Source organism: Leopardus geoffroyi, chromosome C3 (genome assembly GCF_018350155.1).
Source record: "Leopardus geoffroyi isolate Oge1 chromosome C3, O.geoffroyi_Oge1_pat1.0, whole genome shotgun sequence".
Lineage (NCBI taxonomy): Eukaryota > Metazoa > Chordata > Mammalia > Carnivora > Felidae > Leopardus > Leopardus geoffroyi.
The window spans coordinates 59,127,429-59,154,517 of record NC_059338.1 but is presented as its reverse complement, the minus strand read 5'-3'; the positions used below and the strand labels follow the sequence as shown (position 1 = coordinate 59,154,517).

At 52.1% G+C, this 27,089-nt stretch overlaps 1 protein-coding gene and 1 long non-coding RNA gene across 5 annotated transcripts in view; one reads left to right on the top strand and one right to left on the bottom strand.

Annotated features, from left to right (window-relative positions):
- Positions 1 to 236: 236 nt before the first annotated feature.
- On the bottom strand, positions 237 to 2,638 carry LOC123586517. The gene is made up of 2 exons (XR_006706848.1): positions 2,260 to 2,638; positions 237 to 398 (listed from the first exon to the last, which is right to left on the bottom strand). It is a non-coding gene; the product is annotated as an uncharacterized LOC123586517 (long non-coding RNA).
- Positions 2,639 to 3,676: 1,038 nt separating this feature from the next.
- Positions 3,677 to 27,089, top strand: part of RCSD1 (RCSD domain containing 1) — a 74,614-nt gene continuing 51,201 nt past the window's right edge. For 2 of the 4 annotated variants that reach the window (XR_006705964.1, XM_045453044.1), the window contains exon 1: positions 4,545 to 4,679. Coding sequence is in view for 3 of the 4 variants with exons in the window: in XM_045453044.1 (XP_045309000.1) it covers positions 4,674 to 4,679 (6 nt within the window). In the remaining variant the exon portion in view is untranslated. Of the gene's footprint in view, positions 4,105 to 4,543; positions 4,680 to 27,089 lie in introns of those variants that run through there. The other 2 variants (XM_045453047.1, XM_045453046.1) reach the window with 2 other exon arrangements.

The following is a 27,089-nucleotide window of genomic DNA, read 5'->3' as shown; positions in this document are numbered from 1 at the left end:
TCATCTCGTTTTTCCCCACCGGATTTAACACCCCATAATGTTTCTCACCTGAAATTATAGCTACGATGATTGTCACACGGCAGTTTTCTTCTAAACTTTGTTTTACATTTGTTCATTGGTATTGTGCGGTAAGAATTTTCTCTTCTCCCACTTGTTTGTTTATATCAGTTTAGACCTATGAACTTCTTTTATTTTTTTTTAAGTTTATTTGGAGAAAGAGAAAGAGCGGGGGGGAGGGGAAGAGAGAGAATCCCAAGCAGGCTGTATGCTCAGCACAGAACCCGGCGTGGGGCTCGAACTCACGACCATGAGGTCGTGACCTAAGCCGATACTCCTGTAAGCGGGCTTCGGTGTCCTTTTAATGTCTCTCTGTCATTCATTGAGAACTTCCATATTTTCTGTCAAAACAACAAGTTCCAGGCTCATCTTGTTCTTTATCTGCCCCAGCCCTGTCATCACCCATTTTCTCCAAGGAGCCTGTGTTCCTTTAGTGGAGAATGGTATTTAGAAACCAAGACCTGGGCTCTGGGTGCACTGATTGCTACTGGGGTGTCACTGCTCCTACGCTCTCTCAGTGGCTCAAACTAAGAAATAGATGCATGTGTGTATAAGCATTGCTATTTACAGCTATCTACAGGCTGAAAGCAATGACTTCACACCATTACCTCCCATTCCAATCCAGCACCAGAGTTCATTCTAGTCCAGTCTAGTTCATTCTAGTCCCCCCATGCCACCCCTTACATATTTGTACCTCCCTTCACCATCAGTGAGAAACTTCTCTCCCACTGGCTTCGATATATCAACTTATTTGCTGGACTTCCCTGTGTAGCCAATCTCCTGACCCCCAAAGGGCCAATCAAAAGCCTTCCTCATGAGGTCTCCGATCCCTGCTGACGGTTCTCCACACCTTCAACGTCTTCCCTATGGCTCCATTGCTACCCTGCTGCCTTCCTCCTCAATTGACCTTTCGCACATGAAATACGGCTACCGTCTTCCTCTGGGAACCCCTCCATGGCCACGCCGTCAACACATAAAAACCCTAAGTCTTTATGCTTTCCTTTCAACGTTTTCAACTCCGTTCCTCAAGGATAGTCACCTGCGGCAGAATGAGTTGTTTTGTTTTTGCCACATTCCCTGAACTGAGGGCTGAAAGATCTATTTTTTTAAAGTTAATTATGTGCAGCCATGCAAGAATATTTGTTGGGTTCCTTGCTCTTAATTTTTTTTAAAAGTTTTAGTTACTTAAGCAATCTCTACACCCCATGTGGGGCTCGAACTCATGATCCCGAGGTCAAGAGTCGTATGCTCTTCCAACCCAGCCAGCCAGGTGCCCCTTCCTGCTCTTCATTTTAAAAATAGACCATCAGCAGTACGCTGTGGCCGCTTACTAAGAGCTGACTGAATGAGCTCTTGACAATTCTGTTCAAAAATTAAGTTACTGCCTAACTTCTCATGGCCTTCAATGATCTTTTCTCCCAGTGGGTCTTTTCTCCCCTTGGAGACCTATCTATGGAAAAGGCTTTGTCTTCGATTTAAAGACAAAGAGTCTACTAATTTGCTTCACTTATTCGTTTGTCCACTCACTCACCAAATATCTGTTCAGGGCCTGCCATGTGCGTCCGGCTGCCCGTGGTGATACGGGCTCCACTATGGGATCCCTGCCCTGGCTGTGTCTCTATTGCTCCCTGTTCTTCATCCTGCCCTGGCCTTTATTTACTGCTTGGCTGGTTCAGACTGCAAGGCTGTGTGAAGGGGGCGTGGGAGAAAGTAAAGGAAGTGGGTCCTGATGAGACAGCCAGCCCCCCAGAGAGGGAGGGGAACCACCCCCTCCGAGCCACTTTCCCTTCCCCTTAGGCTGTCAGCTTCTCCCAGCCCATAGGGCAGCAAGTCACAATCCCAGGTGACCCAGCAAAAACAGAGGGTTTCCCAGCGGGCTATCGCGACTCTGGCTTCTGGGGATCTTCTGGAGGGGCAGGAGGGGCAGAAGGGGGGCACACCCCCCACCCCTACTCATGGCTGCTGAAACTGAGCTCAGAGCTGTCGCTCCCCCCCCCCCCCCCGACCCCTCTCTCCCCATTTTCCATTCCTGCCTCCAGTGAAGGTCTCTGCCTAGGGCCCAAAGCTGCAGCAGCTTTCTACTCTGCAGATCTTGAGACCCCGCAGCATGGCAGAGGCCGAGTTTGTTCGCACTGTGGGCTATGGGTTCTCACTGGGCAAGGGAAGGCCTGGGGCAGGGCGTGGGGTGCAGCTGCAAGTTACCTTGGGTGACTGCGATGCTATCTGGGCCTAACGGTTTCCTTTGGGTAGGCACTTCCGTCCTTCTGTTTTGAAGCCAGAAACCTGTGCTGGGGCAGTCCCCTCGGCTCCCTTTCTGAGCCGAAAGGAAGGGTGACAACATGGAGGCAGAAAGAGGCGCCATGAGTCAGGGTTAGAAGACATGGTAAGAAACTATGTTCCTGTCACCAGCTCAGCCATGCTTCCTTTAAAAGCAAGAAAGGAAGGGGCGCTGAGAGCGGCTCAGTCGTTAGGCGTCCATTTTCAGATCAGGTCACGATCTCATGGTTGATGAGTTCGAGCCCCGCATCAGGCTCTGGGCTGACCGCTCTAGAGCCTGGAGCCTGCTTCAGATTCTGTGTCTCCCTCTGTCTGCCCCTCTGCTGCTTGCACTCTGTCTCTCACATCGTCTGAAAAAATAAATAAACATTAAAAAAAAATTTTTTTTTTAATGGAAGAAAGGAAAACAATCACAGCCACAAGTATGCATTGGAAGGTACCAGGAAATTTCCTTTCCTGCTGCCAGTCCTGCCCTAGAGTCCTCACATCTGTAGCTGCGTGGCTGAAATGGGGAGGGGACCCTTTCCTTGGGCCCCAGAATGCCCTGCTCTAAAAAAAAGAAAGATCTGGTCCCTACCGATTGGAGCTTGTACACAAAGTGAAACATTGTAAAAATAGCTGCTCTTCTCAGAGTGACTACTAAACTGTACAGATTGAGGAAACCGGGGATCAGAGAGGTCAAGTGACCTGTCCAAGGAAACTCAGCAAGAAAGTAGCAGAGCTAGAATACAACCCTCAATCGGTTTCTGAAATCAAGGTCTTTGCCCCCGTTGTTCCATTCAGTTTGATGAACTAGAAAATACTTTGGCATTCGGGCTGTTAGTGTTTTAGAAAGTCAGGCTTTAGAAGGTTCTACGATAGGAAGAAGGTCATGTTTCTAAGACTGGTACCCAAAGCAGCAATCGAAGGGCCTGAAAGACCCCGGGGTGGTGTTGGGATGAACAGCAGAGTCAGGGCAGCTCTCCCTAGTGTGAGCAAACTCTCAACTTGTTTCCTTTATGGGATTCTCCGTATATTTCCCTTCACAGGGCCCGCTGCCTCTGAAGAGGGCCCTCCCTGTCCCGGGTGCCCTGGGTGAGGCCTTGGGCATGGGGGCAGGACAGGAGGCCTCCCTCGCTGCCAGCCAATCCCCCCCCCCCCCCATAATCCCTGCACCCATGTCCCCTCTTCTCTCTGTCCTGGGAGGAGGGATCCAGAAGGGGCATCTGGGGCCGGTGGCCAGTATACAAGCTGTTAGCAGATTCCAGGTCCCACATCCCTCCGGTGTGGCCTCCTCATCTTCCAGCCTCTTGGCTGGCCAGAGGGCTGGGACAGCGCTGGGGGAGGGCTGCTATGCTGGGTCTTCTGGGAATCGGATGTTCAGGATCTTGGCCTTTACTCTATTTAACAGGAACGGGAAAAGGCCCTTTAGCAAGCAGCTTGTGGGAGCTGAAATTCCCACAGAATCCAATGCATCAGTCTAATCAGGGGAAAAGAAAAAGATTTCACGCCACAGGGAACCTGAAAATCTTTGCTTGGATTTCTTGTCCTTCCTCCCCAACCCTCCCCACCCCCCCCACCCCGCCCTATACACAGATGAGAGACGGATACATTGATAGCGGTTTCCTGAAAATGTGACCATGCACGTGGAAAAGAAAGGCGATGAAAATAGGAAAGGTGGTCCTGTCGGTGCCACACTGAGCGTTGCCACAGCTCCCGTCTGGGGCCATGAGAGAGCACAGACGCCTCCACAGTCCTCTCGCTCCCACGCCAGAACGCCAGGAAACCCAGGTATGACATGAATGCAATAATTTAAAAAAAAAAAAAAAAAAAAAAAAAGGACGAAAGCAACAAGGATGCACGTAAAAGAAACAGAAAAGAGGGGAGAGGAAAGGAATAGAAGAACAACTTTAACTTTTAGAGCCAGAAAAAGGCATGTGAAAGGAGGGCGAGGTTGAAAAGGGCTGGGACCCGGGCAAAGACCGGGGTCCGGCGGAAACTTCGCGAGGAAGAGGGGCCAGGCGGTTGTCCCATCCCCATGTTTGGGCAGATTAATGGAGTCGCGGCTCCCTCGCCCGAGTCCTGCCCTGGGAGGGGACAGTATCTGTTTAGATTTGCGTCTAAATTTAAACCCTGATCGCCGGCCTCCCTCCCCCGCTCCCCACCCCTTCCCCCCTCCCCCCACCCCCGGCCTCCCCCTCCCTCGTGCTCTCGCGCAGGGCCGGGCCGCCCGCAGTCCCGAGCGAGGCAGCCGGCGCGCCGCCGCCCGCTTGCCCTGCGCGCCGCAGCCCCGGCCCGGCGGGCGCGGGGAGCCGAGCGGACAGCGAGCGCGGCCGCCGCGGAGCCGGCACCTGGAGGCCATGGAGGTAAAGCCCCGGGCGCAGGGCTGGGGGCGCGGGGCTGCGGCCGCCCCCCCCCCAGGGGAGGGTGGACGCGCCCCGGAGCGCCCCGTGCTCCCCGGGAGACACCCCCCCCCGGGGCGGCGGGGGGACCCGAGAGGGAGCGCGCGGAGTGGGGGCGTGGGGGAGGTCGAAGGTCCTGTCCGGGGGCTCCAGGTGTGGGGTGTGGACCTCCGGGCTTCAGAACCCCAGAGTGCGGTGCAGCCGACTGCGTAAACGGGCGAACGCGTGGGCGAACACTCGCACGGAAGCCGAAGCCCCCGAATCTGCAGAGAGGACGGGTACTGAAAAGGGAAACAGAACAGGCGACGCGAGGCACTTCTGTGCCCGGCTGTGGGCTTCCCTTTTCCACTGCAGACTGGCCTCTTACAGAGAGTCCTCTTGCTTGCCAAGCCCCAGTCTGTCGCATGTCCTTTCAGAACTTTCCGAGAAGCTCCCCTCGTGGGCAGTGAAATGGCACCGTTTCTGATACACGCGCGAGTCCCCTGCATGTTCCCGCCGTCTGAGGTGTGCCGGCCGCGTGTGGGGGGCGCACCCCGGGGGAGGCTCTCCGCGGCTCCCTTCTGTGCGTGCGTCTTTCCTGGCGCCGTTCCGGCCTCAGTGGGGTCCAGGCGCCGCTGTCCTGTGCAGGAATGCCCGCTGGATTCCCCGGTCCCTCCCTTGGCCACATTTGGAGGCGTCCGTAGATTTCCCCCTTGAAATGGAGACCTGACCTTCAGCCCTCAGCCAATCTTAGCAGGACAGGGCTTTCGAAAACGATGAAAGGAGAAGGTGCAAATGTTATGTGGCTTCTAAGGTGATTCCCACCCACATTCACCGCTGGAAGTGCGCCTGCCAGGGGTGCCACTCCCACCCATGTTCAAAACGAAAACTGTTCCTCCTGAGGCTGGCAGCGACAATCAGCTCACAGACAGTTTTCTCTCTTCCCAGCTCCAGGCTCTGTGCAGGAGCCCTGGGTGGCTGTCCTAAGCTAGACTCTGTGTTGGGCCTGCCTCTGTGACTTCTCTGCAGGGCTGTGGGTCTGTCCGGAGCAGGCATCCCGCGTTCAGGCATGCAGCTCGACCGGTTGTCTTCAAGGAACAGGGATCATCTTCAGGGAGCCTGCAGAGTGTGGGATGGACCCTCCGTAGAAACGTTTGCAAGTCAGGGAAACTCAGGCAGATCAGGGCTGCGGAAGGGTAGCAGGGAACTCTCGGCAAAGCTCAGCAGGTGGTGTTCACTGTCGGCCTCGGGATTCTCTCCGGCAATACGGCCTCAGGGCAGATCTGGCCGAGGAGGGAGACGCCCCACCCCCCCTCCGGGGCGCCTGGGTGGTCAGGCAGGGTGAATGAAGGCTCCTAGAGAAGTTGCTTGAGAAGTGGGTTCCCTCAGGGGCACCTGGGTGGCTCAGTCAACTTCCACTCAGGTCGTGATTTCACGGTTCGTGAGTTCGAGCCGCGTGTCAAGCTCTGTGCAGACAGCTCAGAGCCTGGAGCCCGCTGTGGCTGTAATTCTGAGTCTCCCTCTCTCTCTCTCTGCCCCTTACCCACTCGTGCTCTGTCTCTGTCTCTCTCTCTCTCTCTCAAAAATAAATAGACATTAAACATGTTAAAAAGTGGGTTCCCTCCTCTGGGAGAGTACAGGGGGCCTCAGGCCCTAGGCTAAAGGTTCAATATGATGTAGGACCTGGCTCATTTCTCGCAGAAATGGATTGGGGATAAGAGCAAAGCACGCTTAGGCTTAAAAGCATGTTGCCGCTTGACGGCCAAATGCGTGTGTGAACTTTGTTCTGGGAAGAGATAGAGGGACTCCTTCCACAGAGGCACTCTCTTCTCCCTCAGCTGAGGAAGGAATGGTGTGTGGGGAGGGGCGGGCGGGGGGGGGGGGGGCTGAAATTCTCACCTGAGCAACTTCCTGTGTGGCTTGGGGCCGGTGTTGGGGGGGAGCCCCCCTCTCTGTGCCCCACCCCCCCCACCCCACCCCCCACCCCTGGCTCCGGAGATGCGTAGTGTAGTTACTGATGGGGGAATCTCACCAAGATGGGGGGTGACGGGGGATGAGAGGAATTGCTCAGCTAGCCAGCAAGTCTGTCAATGTGCCCTGCTTTTGAAGTTTCTTTGTCGAAACGACTGAAAAAAGAACTTGGACCGCGGGCCCTGGAAAAGGAAGTAAAGAGGAAACCGAGAGGCTGGGGAAGTGACAGTTCTGAAGCAGGAAGTAAACTTTTTATGGGGGGTCATGGTATGCAGGAGTGGGGTTTGGGAACTCCTGCCAACTCGCAGAGTAAAACCCTCTTTTGAGAGATGAGACTCCCTTTTGAGCTTGAAGGCACCGCTATACTCGGGGAGAAACTGAGTTATATTACTTCTCAGCATTAGGAATTCAAGTCAGACCGACAGGGCTGACTCAACATTCATTCTCGAGAACCCACTTGCCTATTAGAAGTCTTTGGCGAATCTTTTCTTTTTTTAAGTCACTGTTCCTATTATTGACAGTCTCAATCATTACTTCAGCCCTCATTAAGCCCTCTGGAATAAACAAGATAAAGATGGGTTTTAAACGCTCACACACAGTCCGGTAGGGGAAACGGGACTCAGTAGACCCCGTCGTGGACGCAATTTTCAGATGGGTGAATGCCAAATGAATGACTACTGCAGATCATAAGTGCTACAGTATTCCGATATTTCGAGGTGAGACTTGACAGAAGCCTTGAAAGCAGGGTGGGTGGTGAGGAGGAGAAGGCATAAGGAATGGGTACAGGGAGAACATGCCAGCTTTGTTCAGGAAAGTAGGCCAGTTGGCTAGAGAGGAAGGTAGGGAAGCAGTGAGAGAAAAAAAAAAAAATGAAAGTAATAAGATAAAAACGACAGGGCCTCCAAGTATAGTGGATGCTGGCCAAGTGGGTGAGTGGGAGCTGGAATCCAAGCCATCTGGAGGAAGGGGTTACTTTTTCTTCACACAAAGTCTCCTTGTCTCGCTGTGCCCCCAAAGGGGTGCCTTTTTCTAATTCAGACAGAGGCCAGCTGCAGGCCTCAAAGGCCAGGTAGTGGATGGCCCCGGGTTCTGCTCCATGGACAGTAGGAAACTGCCGGGCATTTAGTAAGATGGCGGCCCGGAGGTTGCAGGGATGAGTTGGCAGAAATGCCAGTTCATTGAGTGAGCAGGGGAGGTAGGCTGAGAAGCTTCTCTGAGGGTCCACGCCCAGAGTCTGACTTCGAGAGACAAAAAGGATGGAAACGATGCAGGAGCGAAGACCCCGTGTTGAAGGAGAAATGAGAATTGACGTCTGTGTGTGAGCTCAGTTAGCACAGTGCCTAGAAGTATAATCATCTCATTTCTCAAGAGAAGTTTGCTTGGGAAATGAATTAACAGCAACAGGGAACTCCTTGACCTCTCTGTCCACGGCTCCAGTGTCTCTGCCTTGGGAAGCCTTCCCTGGTGCCCCCAGGGTCATCGACCGCGCTCTCAGAGCACTTTGTTCAAGCTGCATTAGAGTCCTAGGCCGACTTGGAACTGCCTGCCCACCTGGCCCTCTCCCTGGAAGGCCTAACAGACCGTAAATGGTTTTTGAACGAGGAAATAAATAAATGGTTGATGATGGGAGAGAGATTGGATTTTGTAATTTAATCTTATTTGTTTTAATTTATTTTTTTTTTTTTTACATTTATTTATTTTTGAGAGACAGAGACAGACTATGAGCAGGGGAGAGGCAGAGAGAGAGAGAGAGGGAGACACAGAATCGGAAGCAGGCTCCAGGCTCCGAGCTGTCAGTGCAGATCCCGACACGGGGCTCAAACTCACAAACCGCGAGATCATGACCTGAACCGAAGTCGGACGCCTAACTGCCTGAGCCACCCAGGCGCCCCAATGGGATTTTTTTTTTTTAAAAGCAAGGTTCAGGTATATTGGTTTTGAGATGCCCAGCACTCCATGAGAAATACAGGCCTCCCAAGATGCAAATGCGATTCATTTTTAGAAGAGATCATTGGTGACATCACTGTGGATAGGAGCCCAGAAGAGAGAATTATATAGTAAAGAAAGAGCTGGAGACTTAGGACATCTACGTTAAATTAATATCCTTAGTTGTTTAAATATAAGTTGCAGGCCCTATCAAATAGCCTGAGAGTGCTTGCAAAAAGTTTAATTTTTTTTTTAATTTTTTTAACGTTTATTTATTTTTGAGACAGAGAGAGCATGAGCGGGGGAGGGTCAGAGAGAGGGAGACACAGAATCCGAAACAGGCTCCAGGCTCTGAGCTGTCAGCACAGAGCCCGATGCGGGGCTCGAACTCACGGACTGAGAGATCATGACCTGAGCCGAAGTCGGCCGCCTAACCGACTAAGCCACCCAGGCGCCCCTCAAAAAGTTTAATTTTTACGTACTAAATGCTTCACGTGTTCAACTAATAGTAGACACGTGAAAATTAAACTTATCTCCCACGGCCATATGTCTATTTCGTTGAACAAATGAAAGATTTAGTCTGGGACCATTAAACTTTATTGCCACTGAACAAACAATGGATTTCTAATTTAGATGGAGACAGTTAATGAGCCCTTTTCTCTGAGGCAACTCCACGTCCTTCCCAGATATTCTTGGTTATTCGTCCATTTATTCCGTATTTACTGAGCATTTATTGCATACTGGAGCTTGTGTTTGAAATGTCACCTGTGGGGCTGTCATATCTTTTATCCTTGCAGACTATCAGTAGCACGATGACGAGAGAAAGAGGGAGGTTACAGAGTGTGTGTGTACGTGTGTGTGTGCCTGTATATTTAACGTATTCCGTTTGTAACCTGCTTTTTCACTGATTTTTTTTTTTTTCCATTCAATTTTTTTTTTAACCACAATTTCACCAACAGCCTTTGCTGGTTTTGGACTCCCCCTCTCACTGAGCCGTATGTTGGCTGCTGGCTGGAGTTTATGGGTCATAATCAGGGACCGCATGGCCTCTGGAAGCTGGGGTTTAGCTCGGAGGACTTGTGGGCATGCCCCTGTAGCCCCACATTCCCCTCTGGCTCCCAGGTGCTCTGTGGGACCCACAAAGTTACACTGGCTTCCACTTAGCTGACACCTTTCATTCAAGGGGCTGCAGTAACAGCGGGAACTTGGGGCAGTCGAACTGGAAGGGCCCAGGCCCGATCACAGGAGGGGTGAGTGTGCATTCCTGGGAGGGAGTCAGGTTTCAGAGCCTGATCCGCAGGGAGCCTCCTCTGGGCAAGGCGAACGGTTCCGTGGGAAATCTGAACGCTGGCGGCTCAGCAGCCCGGTAATCTTATCAGGGCCACAGGGGAAAGCATTTTGGTTCCAGAGAAGTCTGAAGGCAGCCCTGCCTTCCTCTAGTATTAGTTTTAGGTTTGCAGCCAGCTTGACCAGCCCTACTCCACTCACTGCAATTGAAACATCTCAAGGCTGTGGGTGGAATGAAACCATCTCTCGCTGTCCCCCCTCCGCGCCCCTTCACCCCTCTCCCCCCGCCCCCCCATCGTAAGGGAGGAAGCCGAGACACTGAGGTTGCTGTTGGACCTTTGGAAAGCCAACAGCAGTGCTGCTCTCATCTGGGGAGGAGTGCAGCCTAAGCCTTGAGAAGTACGATCGTCAGTTTCAGCACAAAAGTGATACGACTTCATGTTCGGCCTTCGGGGTGTCATACGGACATTTTTATCTCTGTGTGCAAAAGAGGACAAACGATACTGCGGACACAGTGCTAGGGCTTGATGGCTGCCATCAACCTTACTGCCCTGAGGCTCTCCAGGAGCTCACCTCCTGAATGGATCTACCTGAGTCAGACCGGCGAGGACACTGCCCTCGTACCCTGGTCGTTTGGGCAGTGAACGCCCCATCTTCTTCCTTTGGGGGCCTCCTGGATACCTGTCTTCCGGGGGATTGTGGACAATGACGGCTGAGCCTGTGAGGCTCCCCTGTAAAGGCTCATTTGGATGGGTCACATCCTTTTCTGGGAGAAGGGGCTCCAGCCACTGCAATCACAGCTCCAGTGGCTCCCTGGGAAGGTGATGTGGATGTGTAGGACGTGTCGGAGACCTTTCTGAGATGCCATCAGAGCCCATCCTTAATGGATAGTGTTGGGGCCCCCAGGCTGGAAGCACTGAGAAATTCCAAACATCGGAGTCCGACATTCTCTCCAGCCAAGAAACTAAGTGTCTGCATCGCCAGATGTCCCCAGCCTTTTGTTTGGAACCTGCTTGTGCCATATCAGGACCACCCTCCTGGCCTCGGGGTAGCAATCACAGCTCTTTCCCAGACTGGATGTTCTGTAATCGATCCCTACCAATTCACAGGACACCACACCCTCGCTCTTTAATTAGGCCAGGCACTGGGGGCACAAAGATAAACGCCTCACCCCGCCCAGCCTTGCAGAACTCAGGTCTGGGGGCAGGGCGAGCACCCAACAGTGCAGAACTGAGGTTTGAGCTCCCAAGCACCCAGGAGAGGCAACGCACCTGGCCTGAATTCAGGGGGACTTCCTGTGACAGACCGTTTCTAAGTTGAGTCTTGAGACATGAGTAGGAGTCTTGGTGCACAAAATTGGGACAAGTGTTCCAGTGAGAGGAAGTGACAAGAGCAAAGTGTTTGGTGCTCGAAACAGCATGGTGTGCCTGGGGAACCACCTGCCGTTCGTTCCTGGAGGATAAAGCGAGATAAAGGTATTTGCAGTTGGGGGACAGGATGGGGTTACAGAGAAATGTAAGTTACAGTTCCCGCCTTAAAGGAGCTCTCTTCTATTTGGGGAAACAAGATGTACACACATGACATAACATAAAAAAAAAAAATTCAAGATAGTGTCTTGGTAAGGTCTCAGGTGTGTAAGAGTTCAAAGGCAGCCTCTCTAATGGGAGCCAGAGAAAACTTGCTTCCTCTGCCGGGGATCCCCCCACAAAGGTGCAGCCTCCTGGCGGCCCTGGGGGTGCTCAGCCATGGGGCTTTCAACCCAGTGACGAGCGTGCTGTGCCCCAGGCCTGCACCTACACACTCTTGCTGAGGAAATCCATATGAAACGGGCTGCGGGCCCCAGGGGAATGCCTTTGGTCAGGCTCACCAGAAGTCACCCCCACGGCCCTCTTTCCTTCCCCGACAGAAGGGACGGGGCACCTGGGTGGCTCACTCCGTGAAGCGTCTGACTTCGGCTCAGGTCATGATCTCACGGTTTGTGAGTTTGAGCCCCGCGTCGGGCTCTGTGCCCGGAGCCTGCTTCAGATGCTGTGTCTCCCTCTCTCTCTCTCTGCCCCTCCCCTGCTCACGCTCTGTCTCTCTCAAAAATGAATAAACTTTAAAGAAAAAAAAGAGAAAGAAAGAGAAAGAAAGAAAGAAAGAAAGAAAGAAAGAAAGAAAGAAAAGAAAGAAGGAAAGGAAAAGAAAAGAGGAAAAGAAAAAAAAAAAAAAAAGAAAAGAAAAAAGAAAAGAAAAGGCTTCTGGGAATAACCAGACTCACAAAAAACCTCCTTGTCCATTCACACCTCTACCTGCAACCCCTCTCATTCTTCCCACTGTGGCTGTTGTGGCCGCACAGAGTGTGCATGTTCTAGAAAACCAGCATTTACCTTTGGCCCAGGGCAGCACAGGGACAGGCGAGGTGGGCCCAGCAGCAGCTGAGCATGTGCATCGCCCCGGCCGGACCCAGCCACACAGCACAACAGAAACAGGAAGCTGAGCTTGTGGCTGCTATTACGAAAGCCCAGCACCCACAGCAGAGGTCACTAAGAATTTACGTGTCACAATATGCCACCCAGGGCTTCAGGCGCCCTCGGGGCCTCCCCTGCAGACCCTCGCCCAGCACATGAGCTAAAGGGACAGCTCTGCCAGCATGAGGGGGTGGCCCCACGTCACACACCCTCCCTCCCCCCGCAAAATACATTCCCAGGCTTTGGGTCTCTGGCTCCTCTTGCTCTTGAGGTATGTTTTGATGGATCAGGGAGAAGTTCTGAGCAACCACATCGATGTCAGTGTGGGAGTGCCTACTAAAATAGAGGTTTTGCCTAAGTTTATCTTTTTTTAGTCCTCATAAAGACCCACCACATCTGTTTTCGTCAGTGTGATCCAGTTATGTCTAGAAGGTGACGGTAGTCTGGAAGAGCCAGCCCCCCCATTGGCCCCTGTTCTTTGTCCTGCACTGGAGAGGCTCTGACCGCCCCCACAGTGCCTGTGTGCTCACGGGGAGACCACAGGCCCCTCGGCCTGGCCACTCCTTCAGCTCAGGGCCAGCATACAGTGGAGGCCAGGTGGCTAGGCCCGGGGCCTTAAAGGTCCGGCAGAGATTTACTCTGAGACCTTGCTACATATCGGAAAGATTTGCGAAAGGTTCCAGCTGTATCTCTGGGTGAAACTAGCCTAAGCGTCTATGGCCAAAAAAAAAAAAAAAAAAAAAAAAAGGAAGTTTAAATAAAAATTCAATTTTAGGGCTTAGGGTTTTGAGAGCAGGAAGGACTGTTAGCAATCTCTCCCGTTCTGTTCATTTTATTTTATTTTTTTTAATTTTTTAACCTTTATTTATTTTCAGAGTGAGAGAGAGAGAGACAATGAATTTTCAGAGAGAGAGAGAGAGAGACAGTGTGAGTGGGGGAGGGGCAGATACAGGGGGAGAGAAAGAGAATCCCAAGCAGGCTTCACGCTGCCAGTGCAGAACCCAGTGCGGGGCTTGAACCCACAAAACCACAAGATGGTGACTTGATCTTGTCAGACGCTTAACCGACTGAGCCACCCAGATGTCCCTATTCCGTCCATTTTAAACATGAGGAAACTAAACAGAAATGCTTGACCGATGGTCATGCTTAAAATCAGTTAGTGGCGGGGCACCTGGGTGGCTCAGTTGGTTAATCGACCGACTTCGGCTCAGGTCATGATCTCGCGGTCTGTGAGTTCGAGCCCCGCGTGGGGCTCTGGGCTGACAGCTCAGAGCCTGGAGCCTGCCTCATATTCTGGGTCTCCCTCTCTCTCTCTCTGCCCTCTCCCGCTCATGCTGTCTCTCTCTGTCTCTCAAAAATAAAATAAACACTGGGGCGCCTGGGTGGCGCAGTCGGTTAAGCGTCCGACTTCAGCCAGGTCCCGATCTCGCGGTCCGTGAGTTCGAGCCCCGCGTCAGGCTCTGGGCTGATGGCTCAGAGCCTGGAGCCTGTTTCCGATTCTGTGTCTCCCTCTCTCTCTGCCCCTCCCCCGTTCATGCTCTGTCTCTCTCTGTCCCCAAAAAAATAAATAAACGTTGGAAAAAAAAAATTAAAAAAAAAAATAAAATAAACACTAAAAAAAAAAAAAAAATCAGTTAGTGGCAAAGTCAGACCTCCGCCGAAGGACTCTGGGTGCTCGGCTCAGGAACTTCCCTTGTACGGGGCACTGCACATCCGTGTGTTGAAATCAGCTCGTAATTCCTTTCTTGCCTCCCCAGTTCTTTGTATGGTCTACATGCAGGCAGCGGTGCTCAGTTTCCTAGGTCATACCCAGCAAGCACCATTAACTCTGGGAGAGACAGGGACAGGAACAGCTTTTACTGTCATTGTTCTAACCCAGGAGCGCAGAGATTGGGGGGGGGGGGGTGTGCTTGGAGGCCCAACCCCCCCAGGTGCAGTGCTATTCCTTGTTCTTCTAGCCTCCCTCGAGGGGTCTTCCTGGGAGAGCCCCTGGCCCCTGTTTCCCAGTCGTGCCCAAATCCCCTCCCCTCCCCTGAAGTGAAGTATGCAAGAGAAGAACCGGGTTCCAAGCCCCTGTGTTTTCAGGGGCGACGAATGGGAGGCTCCAAGAGCTGCCGACGCCCAGGCGACAGCAAAACGCCCGAGTGCTGCCCACATGGGGGTCTAGAGCCCGTGGAGATGGCAGATAGAAGAGTTTGCTGGGACTGCCACAACGTGGCTGCAAACGAGGTGGCTTAAAACAACAGGGATGTATCCTCTGGGTTCTGGAGGCCGGATGGCTGCAATTGGTGTCCCAGGGCCACATTCCCTAAGGAGGCTCAGGGGCGTCTGTTCCCCGCCTCTTCCAGCTCCTGGCAGGCGCCGGCTTCCTTGGCTTGTGGCCACTGCAATCTTTGCCTCACGTTCACGTTACCTTCTCCTCTGTGTGTCTCTCGTAAGGACATGTGTCATTGGATTTAGGACCCACACTGATAATCCAGGGGAATTTCCCCATCTCAGAATCAATACCCTTTTACTAAATGAGGTAACATTCCCAGGTTCCAGAGACCGTGGAGTGATCTTATCTTCTTGGAGGGTGCTGTGTAGCTCACTACAGCGGGCAACTTGCTGTCCGTTCTAGGGGCAGGGGACTTGGGGATTGGCAGGGTGAATCCTTGGTTATTGCAAGCCACATTGGGACGATACCGCCTCTGTCACTGCCCTTGAGTGAATTACCAGTGAATATTTGTTGATATCTGTTGTGTGACCAATTTCCTGCCTCTCGGGTAGCAAGACCCACATCGGGGTGGATCGCAGCCACATTTCTTTCTGGTCAGAGCCACAGTTGGGAGACGAGGTCCACAGGGTGCCATGGGACATTGCCATGGAGCTATAAAGATTATCTCCCCCTGGTCTGGTCTCTTTCCAATGAGATAAGTGTGGTATTAGCTGGCTGGGAGGAGCCACTTAAGATTATCCAGGATCAACTCCACATTCAGAAAGGATTGTGCCAACAAGATGATAAAATTGCATTTTATGTGATGTCATTTGATATTCTGTTATCAACTACCTGTTCATTATTCATCCCTTTATTCACTGAGTTGGGGACATGTTTTGAGTGGCTACCAAATGGAAATTAACAAGACGCAATACCTCCTCTCAAGATCCATAGAGTTTGGAAGTGGAGAGGGCGCAGAGATGGAAGAAATGATACAAAACAATTTGATTGGCTCTGTAAAGGCAGTGAGTAAGCAGTTTGGTGTCACACGTGATGACAGGTCAGGCTAGTGTGTGTCTGTAAAGTGCAATTCCACAGTCTTAGCGGCTGAAGACAGCAAAGGTTTCTTTCTCTCACGCTACATGTCGGTTAGGCGTTGGGCTGGGGGTAGGGGCACCTGGGTGGCTCAGTTGGTTGAGCGTCTGACTTTAGCTCAGGTCACGATCTCGCGGTCCGTGAGTTCGAGCCCCGCGTCGGGCTCTGTGCTGACAGCTCAGAGCCTAGAGCCTGCTTCCGATTCTGTGTCCCTCTCTCTGTCCGCCCATCCCTGCTTGTGCTCTCTCTCTGTCTTTCAAAAATGAATAAACATTAAAAAAAAAAAAAAAAAAAAGAGTTGGGCTGGGGGTTCTGCTCCATGTCCTTGTCCTCCCTCTGCGACCCAGGCTGACGGAGCAACTTCCATATGGAACATTGTCAGTTGTCCTGGCAGAGGGAAGGAAAGTTCTGGAGGACTGGCACCGGCCCTGGCTCTGGCCGTACAGCCACACTCAACCCCAGGAGTGGGGAAGAGCGATCCTCCCACGTGCCCCCATGTGCCGGGAATGAGAAGAGTTAGGAATGTGTCGTGAACACCGTCCGTGTGCCTTGGGGTCTTACAGGACTTCCAGAGGAGACGAGATGATCCGTGAACTGGGTCTGGAAGCAAGACCGTGTCTTTCACGCTGGCAAAGGTGTGAAGCCTGGGGAAGAACACTTACCTGTGCCGCTCACACTCATTCCTGGGGGACTTACACACCTCGTGGCTAGAGATGTTCTTCCCGATGAAAACGAAACCTGCTTAGCCAACACAAAGAATGTTTTCAGTGATTTTAATTCCCCTTCATGCTTTGGAGCGTGATTCAGAGCGGCAGGTGGGTTTGGAGGGAAAGTCATGGGGCCAACACACACACCCCGTTTCTGTAGGAAAACGGTATCAGTGAAATAAAACATGAGCCATTAGGTGCAACTGTTTATATAGTGTTTCTCAAAGAATAAATGAGTTAGGGGCACCCGCGTGGCTCAGTCAGTTAAGCGTCAGACTCTGGCTTAGGTGACGATCTCACGGTTCGTGAGTTCGAGCCCCCCATCAGGCTCTGTGCTGTCAGCACAGAGCCTGCAGCCTGCTTCGGATTCTGCTTCCCTTTCTCTATTCCCCTCCCCCCGCCTTGCACTCTGTCTTTCTCTCAAAAATAAAATAAACATTAAAAAAAGAATAAAGAGGTTACAAGAAAAAAAAAAAATAATAGAATCAAAAAGTTTCTCAAACATCTTAGCCCCGGAGCAGCCAATTCCACAGACTGTGCCACCAAGAGTCACTGCTTGCAGCCACCCTTGCTGGCTCGGAAACGCTCCCCCATAGGGAATAGGGAAGCTGTGCTTTTTTTTCCCCACATGTAGTTACAAGACACGCAGAATTACAATTTTTCCCATAAGCCCTTCCTTCTGTGTCTAAGGAAGGGGTGGGTGAAAGCCTGCAAATATCACTGGAATCAGGTGGTGGAATTTGAAGGCAGTGGTAGCAACAGGCCACCCTCTGCCCTCGGTTCCCCCTTGGGTTTCCTTTTCTGAGCACCACATTTGGGACAGGCCAACAGGGATGCTGTGTGGACGGATAAACCATGAAACCTGAGTTCCGGGTCCACGGTCAGTAAGTAGCTTTAAGGTCCTGGTTGGTACCTCCGTCTGTAAAGCTTGTGCCCGCTTTACCTACCTTAGAGGGTTCATTTGAGAAGGCAGTAAGATCATGTGTGATGGAAAAAAAAAAATTATGAAGCTGCCTTGGAACATTAAAACATCCCATGGATATAAAGTCATGGTGGCATGGTTATTAATGTTTGTTACGTGGATATTGTGAAAAATTGTAACATCCCTGAGCGTGTCTTCTGTAAGAAAGTTCTGGTGGTCTCTTTGCCTAATGGGAGGCGGCAGAGGGAGTGCAAAGAAGGGCATATTGGCGTCGATGAACCAGAGCTAAGACTTCCCCTGAAGGCCGGAAGGTGCATAAAAAAGATCCTGGTCTGTGTAATGGTCATAAGGAAAATGTGTTCCAATTCTACCATGCTTTCTTTCTTCTTTTTTTAACATTTACTTATTTTTGAGAGACAGAGAGAGGCAGAGCATGAGCAGGGGACGGGGAGAGAGAGAGAGAGAGAGAGAGAGAGAGAGAAAGAATCTGAAGCAGGCTCCAGGCTCTGAGCTGTTTGTTAGCACAGAGCCCGATGCGGGGCTCGAACTCACGGACTGAGAGACCATGACCTGAGCTGAAGTCGGACCCTCAACCTGACTGAGCCACCCAGGCGCCCCTACCATGCTTTCTTTTTAAAGCACGCTCCCTTATCTCTTCAACTAAGCGGTAAGCTCTAAGAATCCTCATCATTGGCCCTAGTAGCCTACAATCAGCACAGTATGTATTCAACACACCCTTTTGAATGAAGATCGGATTGCAGGCTTCACATCACCTCCCGGAGAGGCAACGACGTGGCATAAAGGTTAAGAATACCCACGCAGGACCCACACAGCTGGGTTCGAGTCCTGACTTTACCAGTTACTAGCTTGTGATGTCTCTGTGCCTTGGTTTTCCCATCTGTAAAAATAGAAACAGTAAGAGTACCTACACGATTGGGTTGTTAGAGGATTCAATGAGTTCATATTTGTGTCAAGTGCTTAGAACAGTGCCTGTCTCATAGTAGGTTGGACGGGATTGCTGAATGAATGAGTAGATTTTTAAGAGAACGGCCTCCCTCGCCTTTGGTGCAGCTTTGGCTGGGACCCAGGATAGACAAGAGGACATCTGAAGTTCTCCTCCGGCCCGAGAGTGCGTGACTCCCTGATAGCGTGTGTGTAGAGGGGCTGTTAGCGCACACGGCGTGCAGACCTCCGCTGGTGAATCTCCCTGGGCCTCTGTAAGAGGCTGGTGCTTGGGGCGGTGCTGGAACAGCAAATCCAGGCCGCAGGCTCGCAGGGCAGCCAAGGCCTGGAAGAAGAAGGGAGTATCATTGGCTCAGTAATTATATTTCAAAGAAGGGGGTGCGGGGACAGGAGACGGCACGTGTGTTTGGTAGGTTCGCCTGGTAGGACAGAGAAATGAGGCAGGACCTCGGAAGGAGAGAGGCTGACCATCCTACTGCTTTTCTCCCCCTCCCTCCCTCTCACTTACCTGGGTTACGCCTCCCCTGACCTGTCCTCGCCTTCCACACCTGCTCGGGAGGCCCCTGCTGGGGATCAGAGACTGCTGGGACGTATTTGGAAGTTCATCACTCAAGCCAGAACCCTTCTCAGCGGACGTCAGTCCTGAGCTTCCGGCTGGGTTGAAGGAATTGAGAGCTTCCATATGCCAGCCAGGAAATTTTGAAATCTCAAAGAGTTGCGTTACTTGTGGTACGAAGGATTTTTCGGCAAGATGAATTCGGAGCGGGACGAACTACCTTGCCCAGAGTGTAGGGGGCCACACTTCACCCCTCAGGGTTTTCCGGCGGGATGTCTCCAGGGCTGGGCCACAGGGCTCTGTCCTTAGCCCTGGCTTCGCGGAACATGTTTATTAATGCCTTTGATGAAACATTGGGGAGAATCCAGATGACCCCCAGCCAGGATAGTTAATACACGCTACGTGAGGTATTCGAGTTCAAAATGATTGATAGAGGATGGGGTGCTGGGCCCAAACCGACCTAACGAAATTAAACAGGGGTGAATGTAAAGTCCTGTGCTTGGCGTTGGGAAAACGTGGGCCCGTCCAGGAGAGGCCGCTTGGTCCGTCATCCCACGTGTGTTTAGTGGGCCTACTAAGTAGGTGCTGCCTCGGTCCCTCCTCGGAGGGAGTCACACATAAAGGCAGGATCTCAATCACCTTCCTACCGGGGGTGGGAGGTGACAGGATGCATCGCCACATACGTGCAGGGCACAGGGTGTTATGTAAGTGACAAGACCACGGGACCGGGGGACTTTCTCAGAGACTGGTGCTGTGCACGAGGCTTCAGGGGAGGGGTGACTTCAGAGCGGGCACTGAACGCGAGGAAGGTTTTTTTAAGCAGGTGGCTGTGGTGCAGGGACGAGGAAGAAACGATGGTGCGGAGCTAATGTGACGAGGAGGAATGAGAGACGTGCGTGGGCAGGCATGAGTCGTACCTCAAGTGACCGAAGTGGAGGGTCTCTTAAGGGAGTGCGCGTGTGTGCACACATGTGCACAAGTGTGCGTGCACGCGGGGATGGGCAGAGGTGGGGCTGGCGGAAAGCTAGGATGAAACTAGACTGTGCACCGGCTGGAAAGACAACACTGGTAATGTGGGCTTTCTTCAGTGGGAAGTGAAGGTCCTCGGTGGGGGGAGAGGGGGGCTCCCAGGGTCAAAGGGGCGCCCGAGGGCTTATTCATCTGGTCCCAGTGCACAGGGGAAGGGTGGGGAGACTCCGGAGGGTGATGTACCAGCTGAGGGGCTAAAGCACAATGAGAGGTGGCCTTGAGATTGGAAAGGCAAAGGATCTGCAGAACAGATGGAAGGGGGGATCCCCAGTATTTGGTATTTCGTTGGGAGCAGCCTCGGGGGCAGCGGTGAGAGAGAGAGCGATCAAAGCCACTGCACTTTCCATCCAGAGCAGCGAGAAGAATGTTGCTAGTTTGGCAGGGGAGAGGCTGAGTTTTGGTTGAGGCATCGGCAGGACATTGGGAACCGGCCATTCAGAAGGTTCAGTGGTCCCCTGCACAGAAATAGTCTCTGAAGCAGGGGAGGTAAAAGCCACTGCAAGGAGACAGTGGCCAAGGCCAAGGCCAAGGCCATGGGCAACTCTTACGTTTGAGGAACACCAGGAGACGAATAAGGACAATGAAAGAGTGCTTCAATTCACATGCACAGGGTTGGGAGTTTTGTTTGTTAATGTTTATTTATTTTAAGAGAGAGAGAGAGAGAGAGAGAGAGAAAGAGGGCAAGCAGCGGAGGAGGGACAGAAAGAGGGACAGAGAATCCCAAGCAGGCTCCACAGCTGTCAGCACACAGCCCCACGTGGGGCTCAGACTCACAAACTGTGAGATCATGACCTGAGCTGAAACCAAGAGTCGGATGCTTAACCTACTGAGCCCCCCGGGGCCCCCCAGTTAACTGACCGTCAACTTCATGTAAACTAACACAGAAAAAAAAAATACTCCATCTCAGGCTTTCTCTCTGTTCCCCACCAATGTCAGACCTGGAGTTTTTATCCTGCACAGGAGACCTCCCTAGGTCTCTCCTTTGTGGGGTTCCATTTTCCTTCCCTTAACTGTCTCTCAAGCTCAAGGAATGGGGGCCTCCTCACCTCTCAGCTGTGACCCGGGGGCTGGGATTGTGGTAGCCAAGAGGAAGAGAATGGAGGGAGAGGGGACAGAATTATTTATTCAGTGGGCAGAGGGCTTTTAAGTGCTGTTTGTGGCGATCAGGCTACAGATCCCACATCAGAGAATCCATAGACCTACAGCCACATGTTCAGAAGGTCTGAATTAGGATGTACTTGGTATTATTTGTAAAACAATGCTAAAACCACAACCAACAAAAAATCCTCCCAGAAAACCCTAGGACGTTGTGTTCAGGAGTTTTCACTTTAGCTTTAAACTGTTATTTTAGGGGCGCCTAAATATTTAGGCGCCTAAATATTTAGGGTGGCTCAGTCCATTGAGTGGCTAACTCTTGATTTCGGCTCAGGTCGTGATCCCAAGGTCATGGGATGGATCCCCATGTTGGGCTCTGCACTGAGCGTGGACCCTGCTTAAGATTCTCTCTCTCTGCCCCTCTCTCCTGCTTGCACTCTCTCTCTAAAAATAAATAAATAAAATGTTACTTTATTATTAGGTTAATATTGCACATTTAAAGGTAAAATTGTAAAAATTCATCATCCTAACACAACTATTTTTCTTTTTCTTGCTCCTTTCTGATCCTCAATTGTAATTCCCTTTTTCATTAAGAAAAAAATTGGGGGAAAAAGATGATTCCACATAACGTAACTACTTTCAATTTTGTGTGTCTTTATTATTTTTAGCCACACACTTAGTTGTTACAAAGTTGTAATCAGCGTATATGCAAGTCTATATCTTTTCACTTAATCTTGTTTCCAAGACAATATCCTTGTTCTACATAGCCCTCTTTTCATTTTAAATGTTTGGATGGTATTCTGTTATATAAATATACCATAATTTATTTAATCATTTTTTTTTCTATTTTGGGACATGGCGTTTACTTTCACGTTCTCCTTACTGTAAATAACATAGCGATACACAGTACATGTATCTTTTTTGTTGTCCTTTTGAATTATTTCTTCGGAAGCAATTCCCAGGAGTGGAATTATTAGGTCAAAGAATATGAATGTTTCTGTGGTTCTCAGTAAATGTCGCCTTCCTTCCTTTCTTCAAGGCTCTCTGTACCTGGCGTGCACAAATTGTAGGGAATGTGAGGTGCCAGTGACCCGTGGCGCCTGGGTCGGTGCAGAGCCCTGTCCTCCCAGGTCCTCCTGTGGGTCCGCCACCAGCCGGGAGGAGCAGGGGAGGGCAGGAAAGGGCTGTGGGCACCGTGGGAAATGAAGCAACAATCTGGTACTTCCGGCTGGAACAGCTGCAGTTAAGGGGAAATTACATGCCAGCGAGGGGGAGGCGGGGCAGAGACAGCATGGGACCCCAAGAGCCTCACTCCCAGTCAAGGGTGGGGACAGAACATCCTAGGGTTTGGAATGGCCTCTGGGGAGCAGTGGACTTGCACCTAGGAACCCCCTCACGGTCATGGGCAAGAGTGGTCTGGATTAGGGAGGAGAGACACTCACTCGCTTGCTTGCTTAGTAAAAATACGTAATGAGCACCCACCATGTCAGGTCCTGTGCCGGAAATTCTGGACACAAAAGGGAATAAAACTTGGGCCCTGCCCACAAGGGGCTTGCAGCCTAGTAAGGAAGTCGGAAGGATAACAGGTGACTGCAACAGCGTGGTCACTTATTCTCATAGATGTGTGCCCGGGGACACAGATCGGGGTGTGACCTGCAGGGAGGAGGAGAGGTGTCCCAGAGGAGGTGATACCCGGGCTCAGTCTGGGATGAGGCAGGAGAGAAGGGAGTGTGCGATTTCTGCTCAGGATTTCAGATTTGCAAGGAGTCTCTTTCAGGCTCGGTCCACTTAGCTCACAGTCCCGATCGCGAGGGAGGGGGAGCCTGAGGGGCCCTGGAGGTGCATTTGTAGCACACACTTTTTAAAGTAGTCAGTTGGGTGTTTATTTGGCGCGGCTGATGAGATCATGGGGAAACCGTTAGGGTTCTCCAAAGCCACCTCTTGGTGCCACCGCCCGTTTTATTCTCAGGACAATGGGGGACACGGAGTCATCCATCTCAGAAAGTTTGCTGTGGCTGAGAGAGAGAGAGAGAGAGAGCTCGGCATGGGGTCCTGTAGGGGGCTGGTGAGTCGTCTGAACTAGAGATCAGGCAAGTGGGGCTTCAGAAGGGACTGTGGGGTAGAGGGGGGAGGACCTCCCTCCCCCCTGGAGGGGGACCCTTCCTCCCAGGGCCATGAACTTTCTCCCTAAGGCCTCCCTGGAGACTAAGGGAAGGGGCAGCCCGGTTCTAGGGCTCTGTGCTCTAATGGGGATGCCCAGGTGTGGCCACAGCATTTGAAGGGAGGGCAGACCTGGGGCTGGGCTTTGAGTGTCCATAGTGAAAGGCAGCTCACCTGTGCCCCCGGGGCCTGTGAAAGGCACTGTGGGTGTTGGGGTGTTGGGGTGTGCCCCGGGGGAGAACCAAGCGAGTGTCACAGCCCAGCTGGGAGAAGTCAGGCACAGGGGTGCAGGTCAGGGCTCTGGACTGAAGTCCGTCGCTGAATTGCTGTGATCAGTGGCACCAGATTTGGGGTGCTCACCAGGTGTACACCATCCCTGCTTGGCTTATGGGGAGGATTAAATGGGACCAGGTGTTCGTAGTCAAGGACTTGGAAAAGGTACAGAAGAGGCAGGGTGTTGTCACCTTTGTGCTTTGGAAGACACAGGGAAGTATCTGGAAAACGACTTGGTCCCTCAAAGAGAGGCAGGCGCTCTGGAGCCTGAGAGAGAGAGAGAGAGAGAGAGAGAGAGAGAGAGAGAGAGAGAGAAAGAGAGAGAGTGGTGGAGGGGGGAGAGCCAGAGGGTGTGCACCTCTGCCTGGGTCTCTGCTTCCTCCTCCTCTTGTGGTTTGCCTTTGAAACTCAGAGCAGCTGTTACAGACGAAAGAACAGGTTGGGTCCAGCCCAGATCACTGGGCTCAGAGGCAGAAGCCATGTTGGAGCCACAATGAGGAAGCCAGCAGCGGGTCGGCAGGACTTCTGGCCTCTCTCGTCTTGGATGTCTCTGACCCGATACCCCTGGGGCCCACCTGGAGGCCCTGGGTCATGAGGAAGGGCCTCCTGTCCATACTAGAGGGACCACTGCCCCCTCACTCCAGCAGGGAGCTCTGTTCTAGCCACAGTTCAGGGCAAAGTTCAGGAGCTAGAGGGACTCCCTTCTTCTGTCCGGTGACGCGTTTTGAGTTTTAGAAACACAAATACCAGTTAAGACCAGAGCAGGGAGGGCCAGGATTCCAGCCCAGCCAATGGCTCGGTTTTGATAGCGCAGGGGAAGCGAGGCGCTCTGGCCCTGATGCCATGCCGTGAGCGAGCGCATTCACGGCGGGCTGGCACGAGGGGGACCTCAGGGCCCAGCCCCAGAGGCAGCTTCCGCAGGCCGGGTTCAATGCCTGTGTTAGTTGGCTGGGGCTCCCGTAACCACGTACCACAGACCGTGGGCTCACACAACAGACGTGCATTTCCTCACAGCTCTGGAGGCCAGAGGTCCAAGATGAATGTGTCCTCGGGGCTGGTTTCCTCTGAGGCCTCTGCTCTTGGCCGTAGGATGGGCGTCTTCTCCGGCATCTGCACGGGGTGTCCCCTCCGTGTGTTTCCTAATGTCTTAGAAGGACACCAGTCACGTTGGATGAGGACCTGCCCTAAGGACCTCGTTCTCACTTAACTTGCTCTTTGAAGACCTGTCTCCACATGGTCTCGTGCCGAGGTCCTGAGGGTTAAGACATCAACATACGAGTCTGGGGGACACCGTTCAGCCCATAACGACATCCCCAGACCCAGAGCCTCACTTCCAGCCGTAGGTGAGAATGGAAAGGTTGTGGCGGAGGTCACGGCCCCCGAACCATGGCCGCGGGGTGGAAATGAGCTCCGAGGCCTCTGAGCACCGGAGCGGTGGCCCAGGGCCCACCTTTCACTCCATGCCTGGCTCCTTGTTACTTCTGTCATGCCTGTCCCTGGGCCATATCCTGGAAAGAGGGCCCCCCGGGCACACTGAACCCTGCACTGGCAGCTCCCGCCTGGCTCTCATGCTCTCCGTGCTCCCCTCACCCAGGCCCAGCCTCCGTCTGGTCACCTCTCCTGCCAACACACAGTGCGGTCCTGTGGACTGCGACCATGGCACTTTCCGGCCCTTCTGGAAAAGTTCTCACAGCTTCCTGTCTTGTAGGCCTTGGCTGGTGCTGGTCCCCCTGTCTGGAACTTCACCGCTCCTCCCCATCACCCTGCGGGTAGTTTTTGTTGCCGGTATGGGGCTCTTACTCCCCAGTCACTATTCCACTGGGGACGCCATGTCTACCCGGCCAAGACGAAGGGTGAATCTCAGCAGGACCATGGACATCGGTCCACTGCCTATGTGCCCTCTGTCGAGAGGGCGCTGGGGGCTGGCAGAAGGAGCCAGAGCCTCCAGCAACCTCTCTCCCAGTTGCTCCTGAAGAGGCTGCTCTCCCCGCCTCACCTCCACTCCTGTCTGGGTGGGGGGCCCCAGATGTTTCCTCTCACACAGACAGTAGTGCCTTTTCCCACAGGAGGGCAGCGCCCTGTTTCCAGGCCCCGGGAGGAGATCCCCCCGGCCTGGCTCCTATCTTTGTTCACTCTCCAGTGATTCCCTTCTTATCATCTGGACTGGAGAGGATTAGAGTTTAAAAGGAACTGGGCCCCTTTAAAGTTGAAACCTCACCCTGGCCAGATACGGGTGCGTATTTCCAGCCAAGAGGCCTAGGTAAAGATACGAGCAGCTGTCAGACTGGCACCAGGCCTCCCCTCCAAACAGAGAGACCTGCCACTTGCTGTCCCAGCTGGGGGCACACGTCTTCTAATGATGAAAACCGTGAACAGCTTCGAAGCTCATGAACATTACGGTTTTTGTTTTTGTTTTTTCGCCCATTCTTCGAAATTGACTTCTCTTGTCTCTGTCCGTTTATATCTGTGTTTCTGTGAGTCTCATCACTGCGTACCAGGCAATGAATCTCCCAGCCCTTGTTTTCTTTTTGTTCCATAAACATCTCTGTGTCAGGAATGTGGAGTGCTTGTCATTTTTAATGGAAGCGTAGTGTTTTATTGCCTTCGTGCCGTGTGGTTTTCTCCAACGGTTCTCTCAAATTTAGTATTCAGACGGTATCTAATTTTTCACCTTTATGTGAATAGTAATGCTGTAGATAATTTCATATAAACTGCATTTTTCTTCATTTCCTTAGTGTCTATTCTGAAAATAGAGCAAAGCATTTTCAAGCTCCTGTGACACAGTCCCAGACCATTGTTTCAAGAGAGGGCGGCACGCATCGCTAGGTAATGCTAACAGCAGTTTTTAAGGAAACCATTTCCCTATAATCCTGGCAATTCTGGCTTTTTATCATGATGACACATTTTGCCAATCTAATGGTCGTGCGATGTTACCTTAAAGTCAATTTGCATTTTATTATTGACCACCAACGTTCCGTGTCTTCCCAAATGATAACTTGGAGTATCTTCGCCTTCGGTTTTGGAAGTTTTTCTGCGTTAGTTGCTTTCTGGTGCTTATTGCATAGAGATTTCACATGTGTAAACACGTTGTGTGATTTCCCTTAGCAAGCTTCTGCCCTGGCAGCCTTTGCCTCCTCTAAGTCTTTTTTAGATCAAAGCAATGGTTTCCAGCCCTGGGTGCGTGTTAGAGTCCTGTGGGAGAGTTTCCAAAATACAAACCTTGGCCCCCTTGGAAATACAGGAGAGGAGCTGAGTAGACGACGGCTGGCTTTTTCTAACAGGTGGAGGCCCTGAGACTTGGTCCAGAAACCAGGGCCTCAGTCTTTACCCAGTGGCTGTTGTCTTCAAACCAGTAAATATTTATTGCACACCCACTCGGAATTGGCCACCCTGCTAGGAATGGGGGGAGCCCAGGTAAAGTGGATGGGACATGCCTGCGAGGGGAGTCACGCCGGTGAGAGGGACGGAGTTTACTGTAGCCAGGGAGGTGCTATGGGAGAGGTCCCCGAAGGCTTCGTGGAGGCAGCAAGAAGCTGGGTCTTGGAAAAAGAAGAAGAGCTATCCAGGAGGAAATAAAGATGAGGCTTTTGAGGTACAGAAACAGCACGGACAAAGACACAGAGGCGTGAAAATGCAGAGCGTGCTTGGGGCGCCTCAGGAGAGCGTGGTGGGAAGAGTAAGGTGTGGAGCTCGACTGCCAGGGCTTTGCCATCATCGTCTGCAAGTCAGATAGCCTCTCTGAGCTCCGATTCTGCCGTTAACAA